The sequence below is a fragment of the Folsomia candida genome, unplaced genomic scaffold, assembly GCF_002217175.1.
Source record: "Folsomia candida strain VU population unplaced genomic scaffold, ASM221717v1 Fcan01_Sc007, whole genome shotgun sequence".
Classification (NCBI taxonomy): domain Eukaryota; kingdom Metazoa; phylum Arthropoda; class Collembola; order Entomobryomorpha; family Isotomidae; genus Folsomia; species Folsomia candida.
Genome location: NW_019091199.1, coordinates 5,518,379 through 5,542,128, shown reverse-complemented (window position 1 = coordinate 5,542,128; position 23,750 = coordinate 5,518,379). Strand labels below are relative to the sequence as shown.

At 37.7% G+C, this 23,750-nt stretch overlaps 5 protein-coding genes across 6 annotated transcripts in view; 2 read left to right on the top strand and 3 right to left on the bottom strand.

Annotated features, from left to right (window-relative positions):
• The window catches only part of LOC110852683 (tachykinin-like peptides receptor 99D), a 44,415-nt gene extending 35,540 nt beyond the window's left edge, over positions 1-8,875 (top strand). The window contains exons 7-10 of the mRNA XM_022100793.2: positions 1,943-1,966; positions 2,044-2,216; positions 7,334-7,512; positions 7,777-8,875. Of these exons, the coding sequence (XP_021956485.1) occupies positions 1,943-1,966; positions 2,044-2,216; positions 7,334-7,512; positions 7,777-7,985 (585 nt within the window). The 3' untranslated portion in view covers positions 7,986-8,875. The remainder of the gene's footprint in view (positions 1-1,942; positions 1,967-2,043; positions 2,217-7,333; positions 7,513-7,776) is intronic.
• A 117-nt stretch (positions 8,876-8,992) lies between these two features.
• Positions 8,993-13,775, top strand: LOC110852766 (cytosolic carboxypeptidase-like protein 5). 2 transcript variants are annotated; one of them, XM_022100878.2, is made up of 12 exons: positions 8,993-9,477; positions 9,744-10,015; positions 10,077-10,166; positions 10,241-10,303; positions 10,382-10,464; positions 10,573-11,025; positions 11,091-11,908; positions 11,983-12,281; positions 12,346-12,484; positions 12,563-12,779; positions 12,852-13,124; positions 13,203-13,775. In XM_022100878.2, exons 2-12 carry the CDS (start codon positions 9,844-9,846, stop codon positions 13,482-13,484), a joined length of 2,889 nt encoding a protein of 962 aa, XP_021956570.1. In that variant the 5' UTR covers positions 8,993-9,477; positions 9,744-9,843; the 3' UTR covers positions 13,485-13,775. The 2 variants fall into 2 exon arrangements, with proteins under 2 accessions (XP_021956570.1, XP_035709991.1); XM_035854098.1 differs by lacking the exon at positions 8,993-9,477 and adding an exon at positions 9,498-9,643.
• Positions 13,776-14,496: 721 nt separating this feature from the next.
• On the bottom strand, positions 14,497-16,072 carry LOC110852682 (transcription termination factor 2-like). The gene is made up of 4 exons (XM_022100792.1): positions 15,986-16,072; positions 15,198-15,761; positions 14,747-15,123; positions 14,497-14,647 (listed from the first exon to the last, which is right to left on the bottom strand). The coding sequence occupies exons 1-4, from the start codon at positions 16,070-16,072 to the stop codon at positions 14,497-14,499; spliced, it is 1,179 nt and encodes a 392-aa protein (XP_021956484.1).
• Positions 16,073-16,339: 267 nt separating this feature from the next.
• Positions 16,340-21,316, bottom strand: LOC110852767 (eukaryotic translation initiation factor 3 subunit E-like). Its single transcript, XM_022100880.2, is given in 16 exon segments — positions 16,340-16,515; positions 16,581-16,630; positions 16,697-17,283; positions 17,383-17,583; positions 17,693-17,959; positions 18,039-18,418; positions 19,019-19,239; positions 19,335-19,546; positions 19,623-19,687; positions 19,690-19,734; positions 19,852-19,966; positions 20,057-20,185; positions 20,268-20,390; positions 20,479-20,640; positions 20,732-20,854; positions 20,956-21,316. Coding segments are annotated over 16 exon segments (2,799 nt in total). The 5' UTR covers positions 21,046-21,316; the 3' UTR covers positions 16,340-16,486.
• A 141-nt stretch (positions 21,317-21,457) lies between these two features.
• Positions 21,458-23,205, bottom strand: LOC110852543. The gene is made up of 3 exons (XM_022100645.2): positions 22,849-23,205; positions 22,628-22,768; positions 21,458-22,298 (listed from the first exon to the last, which is right to left on the bottom strand). Exons 1-3 carry the CDS (start codon positions 22,931-22,933, stop codon positions 21,952-21,954), a joined length of 573 nt encoding a protein of 190 aa, XP_021956337.1. The 5' UTR covers positions 22,934-23,205; the 3' UTR covers positions 21,458-21,951.
• Positions 23,206-23,750: the final 545 nt, after the last annotated feature.

The following is a 23,750-nucleotide window of genomic DNA, read 5'->3' as shown; positions in this document are numbered from 1 at the left end:
GTGGACAGAGGGACAATGTCCCCACGGTTATTCGATGTCCCCATCATATGCCCATGTTATATAAACCCCGCCCTCCCCTATCCTGCAATGTTAACGTCCCCAGATGTCCCCACCGCTTCCGCGGCCACTACTAACTAATCACTCCCATCAAGTATCTCATTTACATACATATCACTACTGATAGCGCCTTATAAAATCATCGCACCCAGAAATATCATGACTTTCTGTACCTTAATTTGCATTCAAACCACACAAACTCATCTTAAAATTTAATTTTTATGAGTACCGCATCGATTAAAAAACAATCTGAAAAGTTTTTTTTCTATCATCCTCGCATCCGCGTAGGCGGAAAATATTATCAAAAATCTTTCCCTTTTAAATGCGCCACAAAAGTTTCCCCATTTTCCATGTTAAGCAGAAAAAGTGATTCACTGGGGACGAACAGCTTTCCAACTCAAGTGCCACCAATGGGACTGACGGTGATTGAGGTTTTAGTCAAAAAAAAATCGCTGAGGCAGCAAATTCAAGTGCATCTAGCCTTAAAATCTGCGACCTTTTTATAACATTTAGCTCTATCAACTTTGTCACATTTGCTCTCCTCGCTTGGAAAATTCTTCCTTAAATCCGGTATACTCAACTTTCACTCGAATATGTATGTAAAGTCAAACACAAAAATCCATCCATCCAAGGAACCCTTGAATATATATTCATACTATGATTTCAAGAACATTAGAACGGTTTGAGTCCTCCGAGCGTGGGATGTCTGGTCGTACGTACACTCTAAAAAATCCGGTTACAAACATGACCAGGGGTTGTTGGTAACAACTTGTTACCATTTCGGTGGTAGTAGCGGTGCTTCCGCTTGGTGATAGATTGTCACCCAGCTGCTGGTGGGTGTTCCTCCTAAAATCCTTCATTCATCTGAAATGACGGAATCTTTCAGTCATTTTCATTCAAATGACGGGAACTTCATTTTCATTCACCTTCATAATCAGTCAAATGAATGAAAGTGAACAGGTATGCCTTTCGGTCGGTGATAATCCGGTCGTAAAATTTCTTAGAGTGTTCATACGCACACTTACTTTCTCCCTAACCAACATTTCTACAAAAAACTGTGTAAAGTAAAATGTACCAAAAAAGTGTACGTGGTCCTCCATTTTGTTGCTGAAGAAGAAGAAGAAAGGAACATCCTTCTTCCTTTTTCTGGTCCAATTTTGGTCACCAGCGAACAACCGATGGTACATACGTACGTACATACTTTGTGGGTATTGATTTAAGCCAAGCCAGGAATGCTGCTCTCATGTCATTGAAAAGGCCATTAATCATCCCTCCGGTAATAGTGTGTCACCTCGTTCACCAGAACAAAATCCAAAATCTCGGATTTGGTACCCTTGATTAAACAAAACCTGCCAGTTGTTAAAAAGTATACCCTTATTGCCTCCACACACCCAAGAATCAACTAAACAACCAGGGCGAAACAGGTTGCATGCACTAATTTCTACTGCACACAAGACCAGATAATCAATATATTCCGCTGTAAGAATTTCCAAAAATTTGTGTGACAAATATCCCAAAGGTTCGAAAATCTCTGCAGAACGCACTAGAGTAAATGCATATATAGATTATTTCTGAAGCGTAAATTAATCATGTATCTAATCAACTGGACAAATTAATTCGCATTCCAGTCCAGTCTGCATTGTTCCTTGTTTCCACTACATTTTATTAAGTTTCTCGATTTTCATATTTCATATTATCATTCAATTTCGTAGAGATATGAATGTCCATTGTCTGAATTTCAAAATGAAAGACGCTGCCAAATAATGATACGACGAAGGTTGTGTTACGTATGATTGAAAGAAAGTCAGTCCCGTGCCAAAAATAAGCTGGGATCGTGCATAACATCCTAAATATTATGTAAATAATTGCTTATTTTTTTCTCTAGGTAGTCAAAATGATGATCGTGGTGGTAAGTAGCTAAGAAATTAACTTTATACTTATCTTTCAAATATAAATTACGGATTTAAAAAAATTTGTATTTCTCAGGTCATAATTTTTTCCTGTTGCTGGCTCCCATTTCACTCGTATTTCATCCTGGTCTCACTGTTTCCCGAAATCACTGGATTTTACTTTGTTCGCGAAATCTTTCTGGGCATTTATTGGCTCGCCATGTCGAACTGCATGTATAATCCCATCATCTACTGCTGGTTCGTTTCCAGGTTAGTTTCCTCCGTTTTTATTGTTATTCGATTTTCTCATATTTATTATTATTATTCAACACAACGAACGAACGGAGGGCTGAGTGGGGGGTGGTCTGCTCTGGGTCGACTGATATGTTCTCCTCCTTTCTTTGAGAATCTTGAGTTTTGAAAATCAGATGCAATTTAATATTGTTATCCGAAAATCTCCCTTGGTTTGGTTGAAGGTTGAATATTTTTGTGTTGTTTGTGTATGTACATACATACACAAAAGCGAATAATATAGTGACCTCGTTTCCTCAAATAATGTTTAAAATACAGAATTTCTCTCCCACACTCAATGAAACTTGACTGTTATCACGCAAGAAGAAGGAGAAGAACAGGCTACCTTATCCATTCTTCAATGCATTCATATGTACAGCTCACTCACTCACTTTGCATGCAGTCTATCTCCAGAGACCGTCTTCTTCCTCTTCAAAATTCGACCAGAATTCTGCATTGAGATTCAAACCTTGAATCTGAATTTCATTCTGTTCGCATCTGCCAATGCAAATTCCTTGCTCAAAAAGTTCCAAGTTTGACTTATTTAACGGTCTTAATGTCGAGGCAGGGTTTCGCACTGATTTTTTTAACCACTGACCAAAGCAGCCGTCCAAAACGGGGGTTTTAACCAGTTTTGGACACTGAATTTTAGACGTCCAAAAGTGTCCAAAGGAGAAAATGGGGCAAAATGTCACAAGTTCTTTATTATTGAATCTTGACCTCCCATTAATTTTGATCACTTTGATGTGTAATATGGCATGGTTTTGAAAATTTCTCAATTTCTCATAGGAAAACATGTCAAAATAAAAGCTTGTCTAAATATCGTGGTATTATGCAAAATGCTCAAAAATAATGGGACATTACATATCTGTCTGCGTATATATTTGCAAAAAAACTTTAATAACTTCGTCCAACATTTTGCCCCATTCTCCAATGTTGAACGCTTTTGGACGTCCAAAATTATTTCGCACAGTTTTGGACGGTGCCCAGTCCAAAAGTACATAGTTTCTGACTCCAAAAACGAAACACTGGTCGAAAGTTGCTGCATGCACGGCGGTGGTTAGCCTCGTGCATTGCTATGATCAATATGGAAATAAATTAACGACACACACCATTTCATTCGTGCAACACCACGAAATGATGGAGCATAAATTTACTATTTACTTTTCACCAGTGGCGAAGGGAATTTCCTTAACGAAAGTCCTTTGTCCTCCTACTTTCACCCGACCAGATTGCAAAGTTACGATGTGCGGATGATAATGATGCGGAAGATATCTCTAAACTTTTGTCTCTAGATCCATGCAGTCCAAATTGTGCCCTTGTTGAATAGCTTAACCTTGTAGGAAGTATAATACATACATAAGTAGACTACATAGCATTTAAATCGGAGCTTTTCAATTATGGAAATCTAAAGATCACAGCTTGCATTTCAAAGTGCACATCAACCTCACCCTTGGCAAATCTGAGATTCTGAAATAATTCGTTTAATACGCGGAGGGCGGATATGTATTTATTTTCAATTTATGACGACCGACCGATGGTCAAACTTTGTGGGTATGTTCCATAGCTTGTATAAATAGATCACAAAAATTTCAATTTTTTTTAACGTTTTCTAGGTTTTCAGACATACAAATATATTCATTCATAAATATTCCCGTTATTATTAGAAAAAACATGTAAATATTTTGGATGTTTTAAAAAAATACATATATTTTGTAAAGAGACGACATTTCTTTCGCTCAAAGAAATTGGACCACAAAAAATGCTGAGCAGTACCAAATACAAATTTTTTCAAAAGTCTCATATTTTTATAGGTTTTTTCGTACACATTTCGAAAATATTAAATACACATTTCAGTGATTTTTCATAAACACATATTTACATATACATCCACCCTCTGATTATTACAAATCTGTAGATTTGTAACCCTTTATATAATTTTTTCCCAGAAAAGTGAAATGTACATCATTTTGATTCGAGATTAAACGGATATGGAGGAGGAATTGCCAAAAGGATTCTGCTTCTGCCCAACACTCCTCAGTCATGACTGATTAATGCATATTGTGTTTTCTCCTCTGGCAGACCCATAACTAACTTGTCTGCCATAAAATAAATGTTGGAGAAAACAGTTTGATCCGTTGCTGCGTTGCCCATTGTACTGCATACGCGATGCGATCATGGTCCGAGTAATTTTCAAATGCGAAGAAACTTTAGACAAAAACATTCTCGGAATACTTTATCCGAGTGAAGTGAATATCTCCCATCAACGATTATGGTACTGCCCTACAGAGAATAGAACGTCATGTCATGTCAGTCAGCCTTCCTTGATTTATCGCAGCTCTGAGCAGAATGAAACTCAACAACTTTTCGGCCACCACTTCTTACAATGGAGGTCTCCCAAAGTATGTTCATAGGTTTTGACCAAATTTGCGTCAATTGATCACAAATTTAATTAGCATGCAATTTGCGAAAGACACGATCTCCCAAATGCGCAGGCTTGGCAGAGATATTTGCATCCGAAGAGGAGAAAACGGACCCTAAAAAATTGACAAATTTTGCCCTTTCCAAATTTACTGGGCGCTTTCTCCTCTTCAGGTGCATGCAAATATCTATCTCTGCCAAACCTGCGCATTGGCAGATCGTGTCTTTTGCAAATTTCATATTAATTAAATTTGTGATCGATTGACACTAGTTTGGGTAAAATCTGTTGGCATGCGTTGGGAAACCTCCATTTTTAGTTATATAAGTTACGTACACATTGCAAGTCGTGAGTGAATACTGCATGGAGAAAAGTTTGATGGGAAGTTCCCGATAATCTCAATCTTCCTCAGCCTTCGAGTTCTTGGTTTCAATTTCAATGCCGAATCTCGTCAAGTGATGATGCAGATAGGACAAAATAATAGAGCGTGCAATGTCAGATGAGTCTCTGACTGAAGGGGGAGCAGTGACCGCGGAAGTGTGGGCAATGTCCCCACGGCTATTCGATGCCCCCATCATCTCCCCATGTTATATAAACCCCTCCCTCCCTTATCCCACAATGTTAACGTCCCCACAGCTTCCGCAGCCACTGAGGGGAAGTAATCTTCAAAAGTGCAATAAGTACGAAGCGAACATATTAACTTTTTCCCCTGATGCGACGTCTGGACGACAAGTTGAACGATTTTTTAAGCGATTATACAAAGTAGTTGAACACTCCGAGGCGAAATCTTGTGAAAGCATTGATTCATAACGTTGAAAATGAAAACTAAAAGTTGGGGAGGAGTGAAAGCTAGCTTATCAAATATAAGGAAACGAGTCGCATGATCAACACGAGTCCATTCCGCAAATCCGGATAAAACGGTTTCCTTCTCCCCAGAGAGGAACACACTTTCCTCTCCAGTGTCCATCTTGTTTATTAAATAAACATTTTCCAATTTTCCAAGATATGAATTCAAATATTTGAACAAGTATTGAACTTTCAAATGATTCGTCCTGTTGTTTCGCGTGTACATATGTCTGAATAGGATTAAATATAGCTGAGCCCTCGAATTCTTGATCCCTCCATGGGAAGACAAATTATTCTACGACCAGTGGCCGCGGAAGTCGTGGGGACATTAACATTGTAGAATAGGGGAGGGAAGGCTTTATATAAGATGGACAGATGATGCGGACAACCGTGGGGACATTGTCCCTCTGTCCCTTCAAGCTTCCGTGGCCACTGAATGCGACCTTCTCCTACCACTGGCGAGGACTGGATTTTACTTGTTAAAAAATGCGACCTGTTACGACGAGTGTAGAAAATAATGAAAGTATAAAGTGGTGTTTTTCTCTGGAAAAAGATTGAGAGGTGGCTGTCCAACTTTCTCCAACGTACATTTACACCAACCACGACACATTACTTTTCTCTATATGAATTCCAAACTTCCATATAGATTTCCGTGCCTACGTACTGACCTCGCCGTGGTCGGAGTGTCGATGTCGTGGCCGGTGAAATGATCCGTGACATTTCACTCCTCCGTCGGCTTACACACAGAGAAACACAATTGTACGGATGAAATAGGAGAAAAGAAATGCAGGGCTTCAAATGATATTGAATTTCGTTCTCTCATTCAAACTGGCAACTTCTTTGAGACCACTCAGACCAAGGGTGCACCCCTATAAATTTTACTTTGTTCGAGACAAAGTGTCAGAACAAATTCGCAACATAGAGAGAACGAAACTCAGGATCTGCAGAAGCTGTGGGGACATTAACATTGTGGGATAGGGGAGGGAGGGGTTTATATAACATGGGGAGATGATGGGGACATCGAATAACCGTGGGGACATTGTCCCTCTGTCCCCTCAAGCTTCCGGGGCCACTGGTGAGAATGGCTGGCTTCGACGCTCTTTGAAACAGTGTTCGTGTATGTATTGTACCAATAACGTCTTTATTCGTTCTTGTTCATCTCATTCGTCACAATTTGGAGGAAGTAAATACGACATAAAAATATATTTTTTGTCGTTTTTTTAGAAAATAGCAAATAGTAATGATAACAAGCTAAAGTTACTTCTTGACTTGACCGCAATGATGACGATGATGAGATGAGTATCACGGACAGTTTGAGTTTTTCGAGAAAATCTTACACCAAACCATAACGCAAATGAGGCGAGAACGGTTTCACAATAAATTTCGGATTTAAACTGCTTGGGTGAAAGGAGTAAGATTTATAAGAGCAATGAATCATGAGATGACGTACGAAAACATGTCATTCTTACAAAACATGACTGTCAGGATGAAATCTTTCACTCTTTTTGCACAATGCAGTTTAGGGATTGAGGTTAACAAGCAATTTAAAAATCTGAGGCCATTTTCAGAAACATAAAATTGTGTTGGGTACACGTAGTTGCAATTCAGACTAGAATGTGACCCTAGTGCATCTTTGTTTTTACAATAAATCTAAATAAACTGCAATGGTTGAACGTTGGGCAGTGTTTGAGATGGCTTTATGCTCTCCTCGGTTTTATTATATTACCGAAAAGATAATAAAAACGATTACTTTTAAATTATGTGATTTTTTTTGCGCTTTCCGTATCCCAATTTTTTTCAAAATTTCATAATCAGTACTTTCTTTGTGCAGATTTCGCAGAGGATTTCAAAAAGTATTTCGATGGTGTCCTTTCATACACTACAGCGAGGTTGAGGGAACAACGGGAGTGGTACTTTACCCAGAAACGAACAGACGCTTTCGAGCCGAAACTACCCGGTACAGTGTGTCAGGCTCACCGGAAAATGAAAACGCCAGGGTCACCACGAATGGTAATTTTTTAAACCCTTTTAAAATTTCCATAACTCTCCCCATCTCTCTGATTGTGTCAAAATTTCCAGAGCTGATCTTGAAATCACTCTTGAGTCAAGAGTCTTGACTGTCTTCTGAACATTTTTCATATTGTCTCCGGAAATTTTGACACAGTTCAACTTACGGAAATTTTAGAAACGCAGGTTTGCTAGATGCCTAACTATTTATAACCAAGCCTGTATGACCAACCACTAATGACTAATAAATAATTTTCCTATATACAGGTTCGTCCAACGTGCACATCCCTTTGCACGTCCTGACTTCGACGACAGACAGCAAAAAGTCCAACCCCACCAACAGTACCACCCACTACCTCGCCCCACCCGGTTATGGGTATCACAACAACGGGCAAAATCAGCGAGTCCGGTCTCATAACGTTCACAATCATCGTCATCACGGAAAAAACTCGAATTGTAATAGCGAATTCATGTAAAAAGTGAGAACCATTGCGCATTGAATAAATACAAAACTACATACTTCACAATTTATTTACACATTTATTAAGGAGAAGTCAAGTAAGTTTTTAAATGTGCATATCTCACCCTGGAACTTATGTATGTACATACGCGTGCTATATGAATGGGGCTTATCCGTATTTAATGTATGTATATTCATGTCGTTACATCTATGTATCATTTAGGGTAACGTATTATCTTCTAATGTCAGTATTTCAAGATAAGTGGCAAATTAATTAATTACTTATCAAGTACTCAATATATATATGTACAGTATTATGTACCTATATTTAAATGTTTTTAAATGCACTCCACAAAACTAATGAATAAGCATGTAGATTTAGCTAACTCACGTACCTTTGCTCGTCAACTCTCTGTGACCAAGACCAATGTTTTAGATTAAATAAAATCCTCTAAAAAAATATGTACAGTAAAAAAAATCATATTCGAAAACAAAATTGCAGATGCACTAAATACATGTATGTATTGTAAATTATGTAAATGTATGTATGTATTTTTTAACATGTATTTAGAAATTTTGTACCTGGTTTAGTTTACTCATAGATCCTGTATATTAGGGGTTTTACTTTACAATTTGAAAAACACTACCGTCATTTAACACTGTGTGGTACCCTACAGTTTTCTTTAAATATAAATACAATTTGTTGTATATATCGTAACATTAAAAAAAAACTTATGTAAAATAATAATCGTATTTAGTTACTTGATATTTATTCGTGTACTTCAAATGTCCTTATTCCATATACTTAACTCTTATCATTATAAAAAATGTATTTTTGTGTCAATGTCAATTTCAATTTACGTAAATGTTTTTACTAATAAAATATCATGAAATGCATCGATTTTATTTTCATTTTCTGCGATTTATAGTAAATCCCCAAACATAAAAATTCTCGTGTTCGACGTATTCATCTCGCATAACTTTCTCTTTGTATCTGTGGCCCTGCGAATCTTAATTTTTGCAATTTACACAATCGCCAAACACTTTGCGAACTCTTGTGAGTCGACGAACAGAGCCTGCATTCTGTTGTCGTGGAAGGAAAACTTTTCGAAAAGAAGGCTCAGAGCCACCACCAAATCTGCTGGTATTTATTTACATCCTGAATTTCCTCCTTTCAGAAAAAAACACCCAATTTTTTTAGAGTGACACATTCAAGAGATGATCTACAATGTACACACATTCCTTGTGATAACTTATCACTGATAAGGTCAAGATTTAGTTATTTATCCAGTCCAGATTAGCTATTTACGCTAGATTGGATTTGTTTGCGTGCTGTGGTGGTGACAGATAAAGGGTGATTATTTACGAGTTGTTGTGCGATAAAGGATTTAGATTTAGCACACCAAGTTGATTAGCAAACTGTAATAATAATCTCAAACTATCTCCTGCCTGCCTGCCTTGATCAGTTTTGGCTCAGAAGAACACCGGGTAAAGGATTCGGACAAACAGTTGAGTTATTTATTTGTAAATAATGAACAGTATGCAATAACAATTAATTAACCAACTTTTGTCAATAGTTTCGTGGTAGTTCGCATAAGTAAACCTTGTGAAAATATACAATTGATTAAATTACTTTGGAAGTATCTCTTCACAAAGGCTTGAACGAAGAAGGAGGTTAAAAATTGCATTCAATCGATTGTTATTGTTTACTAATATCTGGTAAATTTGCACATATTTTATTTTATTTTAACTTTGTTTATTGTTTTATACACAGGAAAGACTAATTACACCGGCTGTGTCGAGTACAAATTGTAGAATTCCATCCCCTTCCCCTCGCCCATTTTGACGGAAATGTCAATACTTTGTAAATTGGAATGACGACTTCTATTCGCTGTGGACCTTTGACCATCTCCGCTGATTTTGATTCTGGAAATGTTTTAAGAGCTGAACTTGTTTATCCGGTTGACCTACTTCGGTCAAAAGTTGCTGCACTTCCGTCCACGTCGTCGGCGTCACTTTCTCTCGCATATCCATTTGAAAATCAAGGTAGGAACTGATAATTTTATTAAGATTATGCGTTTTGTAATATTATATAATTTCGTCGCAGATTACGAGCTCAACGTCTGGACAAGGCCTGACTGTTACGGAACATCATTCGAAAATGGAAATAGAACTTGGTTCTATTTCGGAATTAATGGTATATTATTACACAATTAATGTTAATCAAGTATGGCTATGTCATTAGAAAAAGCTTACTTTAATTATTTTCAGGGGGCAAGTCCAATGGCGTCGTCAAGATTAACATTGCCAACCTTAATAAACAGACAAAGCTATGTAAGCTTACGTTTATTTTCGTAACGTTGCAAATCCAAATTGCATATCCTCTACTTATCTGTCAATCTATTTTTGTAGTTTTACAAGGAATGCAACCAGTTTCTCGGATCCTGCCTGATAAATCAAAGTGGGAGAGAATTGATGATCGAATCATAATAAATGTAAGTATTTAGCGTGTGTGTTATACACCTCCACTCACAAATATACTAATAAAAAATTGTAACGCACAATTAATTACTAATAATTACGTTTGTGGTGTAAATTTATAGGAAAATAAGCCTCAAGATAACGGATGCAGCATCAGCTTCCGCATAAAACTTCCTGAAGATACTAATAAATCCACCCTGTATGTTGCTTTCACGTATCCATATACATACCAGGAATTATGTGATGTCCTCAACCACTTGGATTCAGAGTTCTTGAACAAACTTGTTGTTCCAAAAGCTAAGCTAAATAGAAGAGATTTGCGGCTCAATCCATTAGCAGCATCATCATCCGAAAATGATATCTACTATCATCGGGAATGTGTGTGTTACTCCCTTGAAGGGAGAAGGGTAGATCTCCTGACAATCTCGTCAATTCATGGGATATCGGAAAAACGAGAAGACCGACTCGCCAACCTTTTCCCTATTCTTCAAGAACCTCGACCTTTTAAATTCCCAGGAAAGAAAGTTGTATTTCTTTCTGCTCGCGTCCACCCAGGAGAAACGCCGTCAAGTTTTGTAAGCATGATTCACCATTTTCATACAATTACGTACTAAATTTATACTGTCATTCTCTTGTATAGGTTTTGAATGGATTTTTACGATTTATCATGCACAAAACGGACCCAAGAGCTGTGATATTACGAAAATTATTTGTTTTTAAGTTTATTCCGATCCTCAATCCTGACGGTGTTTTCAAAGGACATTATAGAACGGATCCACGCGGGATCAACTTAAATCGCGTATATCTATCGCCGTCTCCAAAATTTCATCCTTCGATTTATGCCGCTAGGAAACTGTTGATATACTACCACAGTGGAGTTGATCCTCCAGAAGCATCCGAAGTTGAAGAAGAATTAGAGGAAAACGTTGAATTGCAGCACGATTGTACCAACTCCAGCGTGGAAAGCATTAGCGTCGATACCGCTATTCCTCGACGAACGAATAGTTGTGAAATAGATGTAAAATATCACGACTCATCCATTACACTTTTCTCTGAGGACACCTGCTTTGATCCACTTCCTGGTCCTGCGGAACATGGAGGCATTTTGAATCCTCACAATCAAGCCTGCCAGTCATCAACATCGTCCAAAAAACCCTACACTTTCGTTCTCAGTGATACCAACAGTATTTGCGCGGGATGTGTACCGTTGGACGATTCTGCCAACTGTTCTTCAAGGAGTATGCCTTCCGGAGGTCAAAGCCGTTGTGACTCGCTGAACGAATCTTTAGGCAGCACCCATCAATGCGCATTTGAAGCATGTGATGAAGATTCCGTACTCTATGAAAATATGAAGCTCAATGATTCCATTAATAATAACATGGAGATTGAGCAGCAACCTGGGAACGTGGAGGATTTATCATTATCGTCGTCGTCTGGAAGCCGAATCAAATCCAGCAGGTTCGTTACATTAAATAAATAATACGAGAAAATCATAGTCGAATTTTAAAATATCAGTCAATTTGTGGCCACAGGAGAAAGAAGAAAGTATCGCCGGTTAAAGATAAAAAACAGAAAACACGCCAAAGTTCTGAGACCATTTCCAGAGATAAATTGTTGGGCAGTGCTAGTACAAGGGTGAAGAAACCACCAGGAACCAGCACTTCTGGTGTCTTTGATAATATGAAGTGGCCATTTGACATGAAAACTTCCAGGCTAACTCGATCTCAGAAAAGTGGACCGTACAAAAGTACAAGCAGTACAAGCAGATATTATGATCCTTCGTCTGGTCTGTTTTTGTATGTTGATATGCACGGCCATACTACAAAACGAGGTAACTGGTACTGATCATAAAATCTAACTTTACGTGACAATTAGTTAATTCTTAATGTTCTCAGGAATTTTCATGTATGGAAACCACTTTCCTGATGTGAATACGCAAGCAGAATGCTTATTACTACCACGTATAATGAGTATAAATTCGCCTAATTTCGATTTTGCTGCTTGTAATTTTACTGAACGGCTCATGTGTTGCAAGTACGTTTACGTAATTTTGATCAAACTACTTACATTGGTTGTCGGCTCTGAAAAGTACTAATCTATTGATTTATCAAGGGACAAGAAAGATGGCCTAAGTCGAGAAGGAAGTGGGCGTGTAGCCTGTTTGAAATTAACAGGATTGGTCAGAAGTTACACCCTAGAGTGTAATTACAACACTGGACGAGTCGTTAACGCAATTGTCCCCCGTCCCTCTGCTGCGGGATTTATTGACGATGCTATTTCTTCAAACGTATTTCAACCCCCGAAATATACAATTGAACTATTTGAACAGGTAACATAAACGAAAACCCCAGAAAGTAATAAATTCTGTTTCATATAGTAAAATTAATAAATAAATGAATAGATTGGCAAATCACTGGCTGAGACGGTGTTAGACATCTCGGGACAAAATCCCTTCTCGCGATTGACTTCAACCGAGTTGAAAACTGTGGAGGGAGTTAAACGCTCCCTCGTCCATCGGTTGAAACTAAGCCCAGAGTTTAAATCGGCAATAAACATTGTGGGTGGACCGGAGCCATCCATAAAAATTGATCCACATTCGAGTTCTCTAGACCTGGACGGGAAGGCTGGACCTTTAAGTTCAAAAATTAACAGAAAGCTAAAATCTAATAATAAGGTTAGTTTAAATTCGTCATTTTTATGCTCGTATTTATTTGAATTGTTTATCTAAAAACAAGACATTTAATATTCCTAGGTGTTGACGCCGTCCCAATCTGGAGGACCATTAGGTCCAAAGAATCGAGAAAATCGAAACTCACACGAGAATGTTAAACCTGTTGGATCTCAGTCCAAAATCAAACTACCAAAGAAACAATTCAGCAAATTATTACCAAACGATGACGCATCATCATCCTCGAAATCCGCAAGTCTTCCAAAAACAAAATTGGCGAAAGCGATGAAACATAAAAATTTTCCACGGGTTTCATCATCCAAGGGAAAAAATAAATTAGACAAATCAGATTCTTTAAGAAAATGAAGCTATACAGATTTCAATGGGAATTTCATAAGTACGGAGATGCCAAGGAAGTTTCAGTTTTGCACACATACAACAGACGAGATGCAGATGCGGATAACCAAAATTATTTAAATTTGAAACAGGAATTGTAGATTTTTTTGTGGGGATTTCTCAAAAGCTTAACATAATACACATGTAAGCAAAGAAGTCGATTTTTTTATGCAACATGTATTCTCCCTGATCCCCGTAAATTCTTGTCTGATGCGATTCTTATTCATAAATGAAATAAAATACAGTTTGTTACATACACAATTTTGTTTTGTTATCTTGTATGACTTTTATTCTTTTATCGTGTGCGATTGAATTAAAATTGAACCAGTCATAATGAATCGAATTCACATTATTTATACATAGCTTAAGTTTTTTGACTCGTTTGGAGTATATAAATTAAAATGTCACATGGTAAGTGAATATAATTCGTGATAAAAGTGTATATAATGATTGTCGTAATTACAAAAACAACGACAGGGTTAATTAATAATTTGATGTCTGTTATCGTCAATAAGGATGATAAAAAGCGTTGATGTCCATTATCATGTCAAGTCATGTCTTTTCTAGCCCAAAAATCCGACACCCACGAAATACTTACGAAGTCTGAACCGCAGTCCTCCATAATAGCCCCCATACCCATGTAACCAAATCTACTCGTGTACGTGTACGCGTATCCAAGAGGCTGGCCTTGAGGAACGCCGTAGGTTGGGGTGGGAGGAGCGTAAACTGGTGGTTCAGGCTCGGGGAACACAAACGACTGGTGGCTGAGTTCTTGGTCGTGGAGGAATGTAAACGACGGGTGGCTGAGTTGTTGGGGTCTCCGCGGTGGGTGGTGGAGGAGGGGCATAATATTCTTCTGGTGGGGTTGGATTGTCATAATATATACATATTTCATAAAATAATTAATCATTTGCAATTTAAAATACAGGTTTAAATTAGTCACAGGTTTAAAATATATTATTCGAGTTAGTAAATACATAACTTAGGCGAGATCGAACAAGTTTTTCAAATCCATCACGTTAAGGCCGGCCGATCTGGTCTTTTTAGAGTTATTTACCAAGTTGTTAGCCAATTCCTTCTTGACTTGTTGAATTTCCATAACTCTCTGCTCAAATGAAGATTGGCAGATAAATCTGCAAGCAAATTAGTACATACATAATTATATATATATTCATCATTAATTCATGTATGTCCTAGCTGAATAATTGAACATTGGACATTGCTGGTCTTACCTTTTAATGTACACCGGCTTAGTTTGGCCAAAGCGATGAACCCTGTCCTGAGCTTGGCGTTCAATTTGGAGGTTCCACTGAGGCTCAATAAAGTATACGTGATTGGCCCCTGTGAGGTTAAGGCCAACTCCACCAGCCGTAATGGAGAGTAACAGCACTTGAGGGCGTTTTGGGTTTCCGTTAAATTTATTCATTACTTCCGTCCGCTCTTGCACCTTCAGACGTCCGTCCAAACTGTCATAGCTGAAACCCTTCTTGCGCAGGTGCTGAGCCAAGATATCAAGAAACGAAGTCCATTGTGACACAATAATGACTTTATCCATGAGCTGTCCTTTTTCTTCTGCAACCAATTTTAACTTGTGTAATTCTTCTAAGACCTGTAAATGTTAAGACAATTGGTATTCTGTACATAGAGAAAAAATTTAGAACAATTAAAGAAATGGTTACTTACCTTTCTTATTTTTGCCGACTTGAACCCAGGCTCAAACACTGGATTTTTTGCATTTATTGGATCATCTAACGGATTGTAACTCGTGTCGCAGTCTGACTCGTCCACATCATCGTCATCGAGCATTGTCTTGATCAAGAAAGGCAAAACAGCAAGCTGACGAAGTCTAACACACAAACAAAGAATTTGAGAGAACCGTGCATCCTTGGCCGTTTCGTTCTTTTTATTTCCACGTCGTATGGCGCCTGCAACGTAATTATTAGCAGCATTTTGCAGCTCATCCTGCCGATCCTTCTGGGCTTTCAAGAATTGTCTCATGACCGACTTTGCATAATCAAATAGGTACGTGTACACCTGATTTTCTGATTCTGATAGGGTCACCTCGATCTCCTCTATATATTTTGGAAGAATTATGCCTGCATCAGGAGACATGGAACTGACTTCTTCTTTTGTACGACGCAAGATAAGAGCTTTTCCAATTGTATGGAGGCGTTCTTCAGAACCCTTTAGCACTGCTTTTGTTCCAATCCAGTGCTTCCACACCTTCACGTCATCGAATGGACTCAACTAAAGATTAAGTAATCATAAACTATTATTTCTCTAATAGTAAGAATTTGCTGATTATAAAAAAATAATCAAACAGTAACTACCTGCAGGAACTTGACCAAAGAATAAAAATCTTCTGGTTTATTATGTACAGGGGTACCTAAAAAATCATCATGTAAGTAAGTACACGTGGTACATTCTCAAATTTCTTATTATACTATCATTTGTATTATTTTTGTTATTACCTGTAACAATCCAACGATGATGGGCGCTAATTCTGCAAGCAGAAAGAGCAGCATGAGTCTTGGGGTTCCGAATGATGTGTCCCTCATCTAAAATAATTCTTTCCCAATGAATTCGAAAAAGTGGGCTACGGCAATTATTATTTGGATCATCATCTGGCTTCGAAATTTCACTTGCTAAAACGAAACAAAATCAAATTAACTTGGCTCAATATTATGAGGAAATGTTGAAGTCTGTTGAACTGATTTGTAAATCAAACTTACATAAGGTTGGATATGTTGTAATTACCACGTCGTTTTGGGATAGCAAGGCCGCAGATCTATTTGATCCATGAAACATGAGCACCTGGAGACCTTTCGCCTTCGTCTTCAATTCTTTGTCCCATTGTTCAATACAGCCAACTGGGCAAACTACTAATGTGGCTCGTGACGGCACCAACTTTTTATTCTGTGGCGTAAACCAGTTTTCTGTGTCCTCTCTTGCTGCAGTTTTCCCATGTAGGATCAACGTGATTGCCATAATCCCATTTCGTCTGTTGATAAATAAAAAATGGCTTGAAAATAATTATACATTGTCACAGGTACAAGTGTAATTTACCAGCTAAGATGCCTCCACCAGGATACTGTCTCTCACGCCAGCACAACCATCTAAATAAAAAACAAACAACATTTAAATACATTCAGTTGATAACAATGAAATGACTGAAATTATACTTTGATCCATAGATTTGATGTGGATAAAGTTCGATTCGTAATTGTTCAGGTATAATAAAATCAGCATGGTCGTCATCAACGTGTGGCATACTTTGAGTAATTTCCATCAGGAGCTTGGCTAATTTAAAAACGTCAGTTTTATACTCATTAATTTTGGCAACTGACATCCATGTATTGTTATTTGGTCGTGGTTTTGAGCTTGCAAATGGATTATGCAGTATAGGAAGTGGTTCCAGTGGTTTTTTCTCAATATGCAGTTTCTTCATACGTGCAGTAATCTCGTCAATGTCTTTATTTTGGGGAATGTTCATTTGGTGTGGTCCATTATCAGTGTCTTCGTCATCTTCACTGAACTCTACAACGTCATCACTACCATCATTGGTCGAACCGCGACGTGGATTTCTCGGACCAGAGGGTGTACGTGTACCACTAATGCTGGGACTCAAAGTTATGACCTCCGTAGCTGCATTGCAGTTTGAGTCACACAAGTCTATGGTCTCCTTGTAATTGCCAGTCAAGTTCAGCCGATTTCCATCCTCCGCCGCCCCTATACTAGTGACGTCAAGTTCTTCAAAAACATGTTTCATCTGAAATAAAGTGTATTTTTAATAATTGCAAAAAAATCACATTAAATGAATGGATGAAAAGCACAAATGTCAAAACTAAATGCATGCTTATGCATATACCTGTTTTCTGTTGGACAACAAAGGCGTTGAGGTCGACATTTTCCTAGTCAAAGGTGGGTTTGAAGAAGTCGGAGCTAGTGACGAAAATTGAGGAGATGACGACGATGCCATGGATTTTATTTGCTCAGCTTCAACTCCAGAAGCCCGTCTTTTCTCTTTAAAAGTATATTTTTGAGTGAATAGTTGTCTGCTCGGTAAGTCCTGTTAACCAAAGAAACTTCGTTAGAATAATGTGACTGCATATGCAGTTTATGCATATCTAGATTTGCATTTTAATTAAATTAGAAGATAACTAAAATTTATACCCTACCTTTACCGTGTCTTGCAAGCCCGAAACAGGAGAGTGACTGGGAATTGAATTCTTAACCACAGTAGGCAACCTCACAGGCAAACTGCTAGGATTTGAAAGGTCAATAACTTGTGGAACAGACCCATTTCCTGAATCCCGTTGAGACTTAACTGACAAAGGCGAGCCCACATTTTTCTTTGCGCCAATGGTTAGTGTTGCAAGCTCTTTTTCGATGCTGGTAGAGGATGGTGTGGGCATAATCACGCCACCGGTCAAAGATTTTGAAACCTAAAGGTCCAGACAAGAAAAAACAAATATTAATTGTTAAAAAATAGTTTTGCGTGACTCTCCTGTCATTAAAACTCACCGCCTCGGAATGGTCATCTAGCCTTGGGGGGGTTTCTGGAACCATAATTGAATGTCCTTCGCTTGCGTCGTCCTCTATGTTAGTGTCATCGTCATCATCTTCTTCGATAATGGAATGGCTAGTAGATTGCGAATTCTCAAATAATTCATCATCTTCGGCATTATTAGAGTGCTCCTCTTCGTCAGTAGTTGAATTATGTGATGTTGAAATTTCGGCATCTGGTATGAATCCATCTCTTGAGGCTCCGAGATTTAATGCTGGAGACTGTGTACGTTGATCTTCCTCATTACTCTCCCCTTGACTACTTATTGCCGACTTGAAAGATTCGTCAAGCAAGTCTAAAGAAGTGTCGGAGTTTGATTTGCTTGAAGCCATTGTCACTGGAAAAACATAATAAAGGCAAAAGTTAAGTTTGATTAGTTAGTATGCATACTACTATGTCTAATTTTGTGGATTGAGTTGAAATTTTCAACTTGAAAATCTCGACTCGAGATTATTACAGGAAACCCAATGTTGCTAATCGTAAGACAATCTAATATTAGCATTGCAAGATTATTTGATACGTTATCACTGTATAAGGGAGAAGTGTTACCTGGATCCTAAAAGTCAAGCGATCGTGTGTGAATAAAGTTTCTCTTACTCGGAAATGATAGTGCTAAGAAGGAAGGGGCGAGAAGAACAAATGAATGCGTCCGTGTGTGCACAGCAGTAACCGAGGAAGACTACTGGCAGTGCAAATAAATTTGTCCTATTCACACTGTGTTTCGACAAATACAAAAAAGTACTTTGTTTATTTAGCCTTGTAATTCAAGTTCTTGAAATTGAAAATAAGAAAAAATTAGAGTCCTCTAATGTATTACGAGTTTACAACCAACTTAAACACAAGGAAAATATGATAACCATTTAGCATATGTAATGTTAATCTAAATATTCAGATTTATAAACAGTACTAAGTTAGAATATTTGGTAAGATGACTTACCTCCAAGCTTTCTTGCCACTGAGTTTGCCAAAACTTGACTTCTCATATTCAAAAACTCGGTCTTCCCAATAATTTGCTGGTACGGTGATATGTTGCTCGTGCCCATCACGACGTGACCAAGCTTCGAGTCCAATTTTGCGTCCAAACGGGCATTCCTAATCAAATTGACAATCCATCGCTCTGCCTCGTCGGTGGTCATGTCAAATTTCTCAGCCAAAATTCTGTGTATATATCACAATTAATCTTGAATCACGCCGTTCACTTGACCAGGCAATAACATCAAATATTTGTTAGTAATATTTAAAAAAAAAATTACCCGATACTGATACATTGATGAATTCGGCAAAAGGTTTCAAAAATCATCAGGCGAGCGTGATCAATAAAATCATTGTAGCAGCTGATGAGGAAGAAGTCATTTGACAAAACACGTTCACATTCCTTTAACTTTTGTTGAGCTCCATCAAAGTCAAAGTTGACATGCAGGTATTTGATAAACTCTGTGATGGGATCCTTGTACGTGTACGTTTCCTAAAAGATTCAGGTAGTTAAAGTAGATTAGTTTAGCATTTCCATTGTATCATTTGCATCATATGTCTCTGCTAACCTGTTGAATCACAGCTACGAATTCCTTCATGGCACTTGAATGTCTACTGTGCTTGCTGATGATGAAGCCGTAGCCCAATATCGTAGAATGTGAGGACATGTTGTTTGAATTACTGCAATAAATTAAAAATAATTTTAATTTGCATAGGTTAAATCCAAGATATTCTTGAAATATTTTTTGCATAAATGAGTTGCTATTCAATTGGATGAAATATATTTAGATTATTCACCATTCAAATATTTTGCATTGTTGGATAGCAAGTCAAGTAAAAAGCCCCAGCCCTTGGTGTGATTAAAGTACAAGTATAGCCCCCAGTGGAGGAGCCACGTACGTTGTTGCAGAGTCTGCAAATTAAAAAAATGCCGTTGTTGGAATATTGCATAACGAATTAAGTTTTCTTAACTAATTGATTAGTTATATTATATATTTTATACCTGCAAAGCATTTCGAAAGGGATCTTCGTCAATAAAAGTCTTTAGCTTTTCGAAATCCTCCAACCCGTACTCCCATTGGTGAAGTAAAATGTTACAGGCCAGCTTGCCCCAAAGACCACTCAAATAATTCTAAAAATAAATAAAGAAGAAAGTATAAAAATTGTAAACAAATAGATATTTTCTTTCCAATGGCATATTTACAAGTTGATACCTTGTCAGAACTGGGGACCAATTCATTGTGAAGATTCAAATACTGTGAAGCAGTGGAATAGTCGCCTCACTCGTAGTATAGTTTTGCATAGTCATAGATGGAGTCAATCATTTCCGGTTTGAACTATAAACAATATATACAAGATGCACAACCAATATGGAAAAGATAATAAATCCAATGACTTTAGTAAACTCCAATAAACTGAAATTACATTATGAGCCTTTGCTAAATATTCCACGAGTTGTCGATAGTCTCTCGAGTTTGAAATTTGTTCAGCAAGTTCGGCACTCTCCAAAATTGCAGTGATCGGTTTCGAGCTCTCCTGCACGGATTTGTACTCCTCAACGACTTTGGTTCGTTTCTCCATGAATTCCTATAAAATAGTAAAACATGATCGTTTAGTAATTACCTCTAAAATTATTCCTAGTAGTTGACGCATATGCGCCAATTAACTAAAAACTAACAGGAGGAATTTCTTTTTCCGGGTGCAACTTTTTAAAAACATCAATTGCATTGCAATTGCAGACCATCTTCGTCTCAACAAGGAGATCCAACTTGGACTGCAAAACCTCTTGTTGGTTGTAGATCTAAAAAAACGAAATGTCAAGTGTAAACATCAAAATAGTAATACGCCTAATTTTATTTAGTGAAAAGATTTATTCATTTATCATTAATATTTTCTACTTACATTTTGTCCTGCAATAAATTCCAACCGAGGAGCAACCAAGTGACGATCCAGATTCTGGGATATTTTGCTAGTGAGGTCGTACTGCGCCATGATGATAGTTTTCACACTTTTCAACACCAATTTTCAAAAACTTTCGAAAGTGAGAGAAATACAACAATATGCAAGTGACACGCCGTCCGGCTCAAACTCTGGCAACGTTAAATTTGGAGGGGTGAGATGACACGTCGTTCCTCCCAATCCCAATACAGATGGCAAGCGAGAGAGAGAATCCAGCAGTTTGTCAGAAAAATCTCACATTTACAATTCTCAACATGCCTTTGTCTCAACGGGATTAACTATTATGGTCTTAGCGAGTTATATAAAAAAACTCAAGTAAACAATTAGTAGTCACATGAAACTTTCCGTACCGTGAATGACAGCTTGGAACAAAAATATTGGTCACAAAGTTCACACGTCCGCCTTGGTTTTCGCCCCGTGGAGGAAAAGCGAGCTAAAATTTTCGTATAAATTGAACTTTTTCTGCCAATATATGTTTGCAACCTAAAGATAAGTGTCATGTGACTACTAATTTTTTACTTTATTTTTTAATATAACTTGCTAGACAATCCCGGTGTAGCCTGAGAAAAGGTTCCATTGTGAGGTTTAGTTTATCGACCATTCTCAAATGCTTCGTATGTCTGCCAGTCGAAGGACTGGCTTCTCCGCTCGTATACAATAAACTATCAAATTTGAAATATAACGCAGAGAGAAATATTAAAATCATTTGTTAATTTTTCTTGTCACTAAAAAATTATGAATGCTTGCAAATATACTGAAAGTTGATACATGATATACAGGTGTAGCCTAACATGGGCGACTTTTAATAATATGTAGTACATATTATGTACATGTATACATACATGTTGCTTATGTACAGACATTTTGGTAAACTTAAAATGAAATGGGGCGCTGATGCTGGAAATATTAAAATTCTATGTCCTTCACTGGAGAAGAAATTTAATAGAGATTGCGAAATTGTGAAATTCTTCTCATAATTATCGATGCACTTAATGTAATTAAGTTGAGGCAAAATGAGACACTTGTGCCATCCGCACTTGAAGAAGCGTCGTCGTCACCCCTCTCGTCATCCCCCCCAACGTCCATGAGATCACAGTAATCCGTGTCACAGAGACAAATCCGCTCCTTCCTCGCATCGTCCCCACTGCTCGCTCCCCCCACGTTCTCACAAACGTTAAATCTCGCCTTGTTCACGAAGGATCGGGCGTAACAACCCTTCTGAATTATGTCGTAACTGCTCCCAGAACTGTGACCCAGAAAACCACGCTTCTCCGACTGCGAACAGACTGAAAAAATTACAAAAGTTGAACATTTTCGATTGAAAACGTGCTTGTACATAAATAAATATTTGCATATTGGAAATCTTTTAATATTTTCCATTATATATTAACTTTGACTCCTGCTAATTTTGATTGACATATATACATTCGCGATTAAATGTATGTAAATTTCCCTATATATCTGCATATTTGCAAATTTTTGCAATTAACTTTCCCTCCTTTACAAATTTGCTATATTAATAATTATACGTATATTTAATTAATTTAGCAATTTAATTTTTGGGACAAAATTTACGCAGTTTTGTCAATATAAACTTATGGGTTTGCATATTTACCCTTCACTCCTGGGGGACAAATTTCGCTAAATCTCGCCCTTCGTTCCTCCTCTGTCGCCGTGTTGAATAAAGTGCACGTCTGATTGCCCGGTTTTGTAACGCCGTTGTCAATAATTGTTGTACACGAGTAGCACATGATTCCTGGTTTATTTTTACAATATGTTAATAATTTTTCAAGACTTTTTCCAACTTTTGGTTTCCAAATTTCTATTTTTTCCCACCTTCACAGCTTTCCCAGAGGAAAACCCCCGACACAATTAAGATGATCCAAGACATCAAATGGATCCCGTTATTTGATCGCGTCATGTTTTTCTCCTCCTTAAAAAACTCTGGAAAATCAAGGTGTGCGTGTGCTTCCCTTCACACACAAATTACGACTGGACAAGAAATGTATGTATGCAAAATCGGTATGGTCGTAAAAGAAAAACAATTCCTTCCCCTGTTCAGCGTGCGCCTGTGGATCGATTTTGCACCACCAAACCAACGCCAGTATTACAAATACAGTTTGTTGCTTGGTCCAGCAGCTCCCATTTTTTGCTATGCCATACTATTTTAGTAGTATCAACATACATCACTCTCACTAATATCTGGCTGGACGAAGAAGAATCCCGTTCATTTCATTTAAGAAGGAATCTTAGAATGGACGTCTATCAGCGTATGCTCTCCGATTTAACCAAATTAGTGCCACTTGATTGGAAACTTAATTAATATGAAATTTTTAAATGATACGATCTCCCAATGCTCAGGTTTGGCAGAGATATTTGTATTCGAAGGGGAGAAAATGTGCAATAAATTTGGAAAGTGTAAACTTTAAGGGCACATTTTCTCCTCTTTGGATGGGAATAACTCTTGTTCATGTCTTTTTCAAATTTCGTATTAATTTTTGTGATCGATTGACCCTAATTTGGTCAAAATCGGAGAGCATTCGCTGGGAGACCTCCATTCTTGGTCTTCATTGTGTACTATGCGAGTAAAGTTAATCTGAACGACGACCCGTTCTCGATCCCCTTTTATTTTATTTCTTACTTAATTCCTACACGAATCCAAGGACAAACTTGGGTCTGCCAGGCACCATACGTAACGCTGCGCCCTGCATAACAAGTACATCGTGATGTGCAATTGA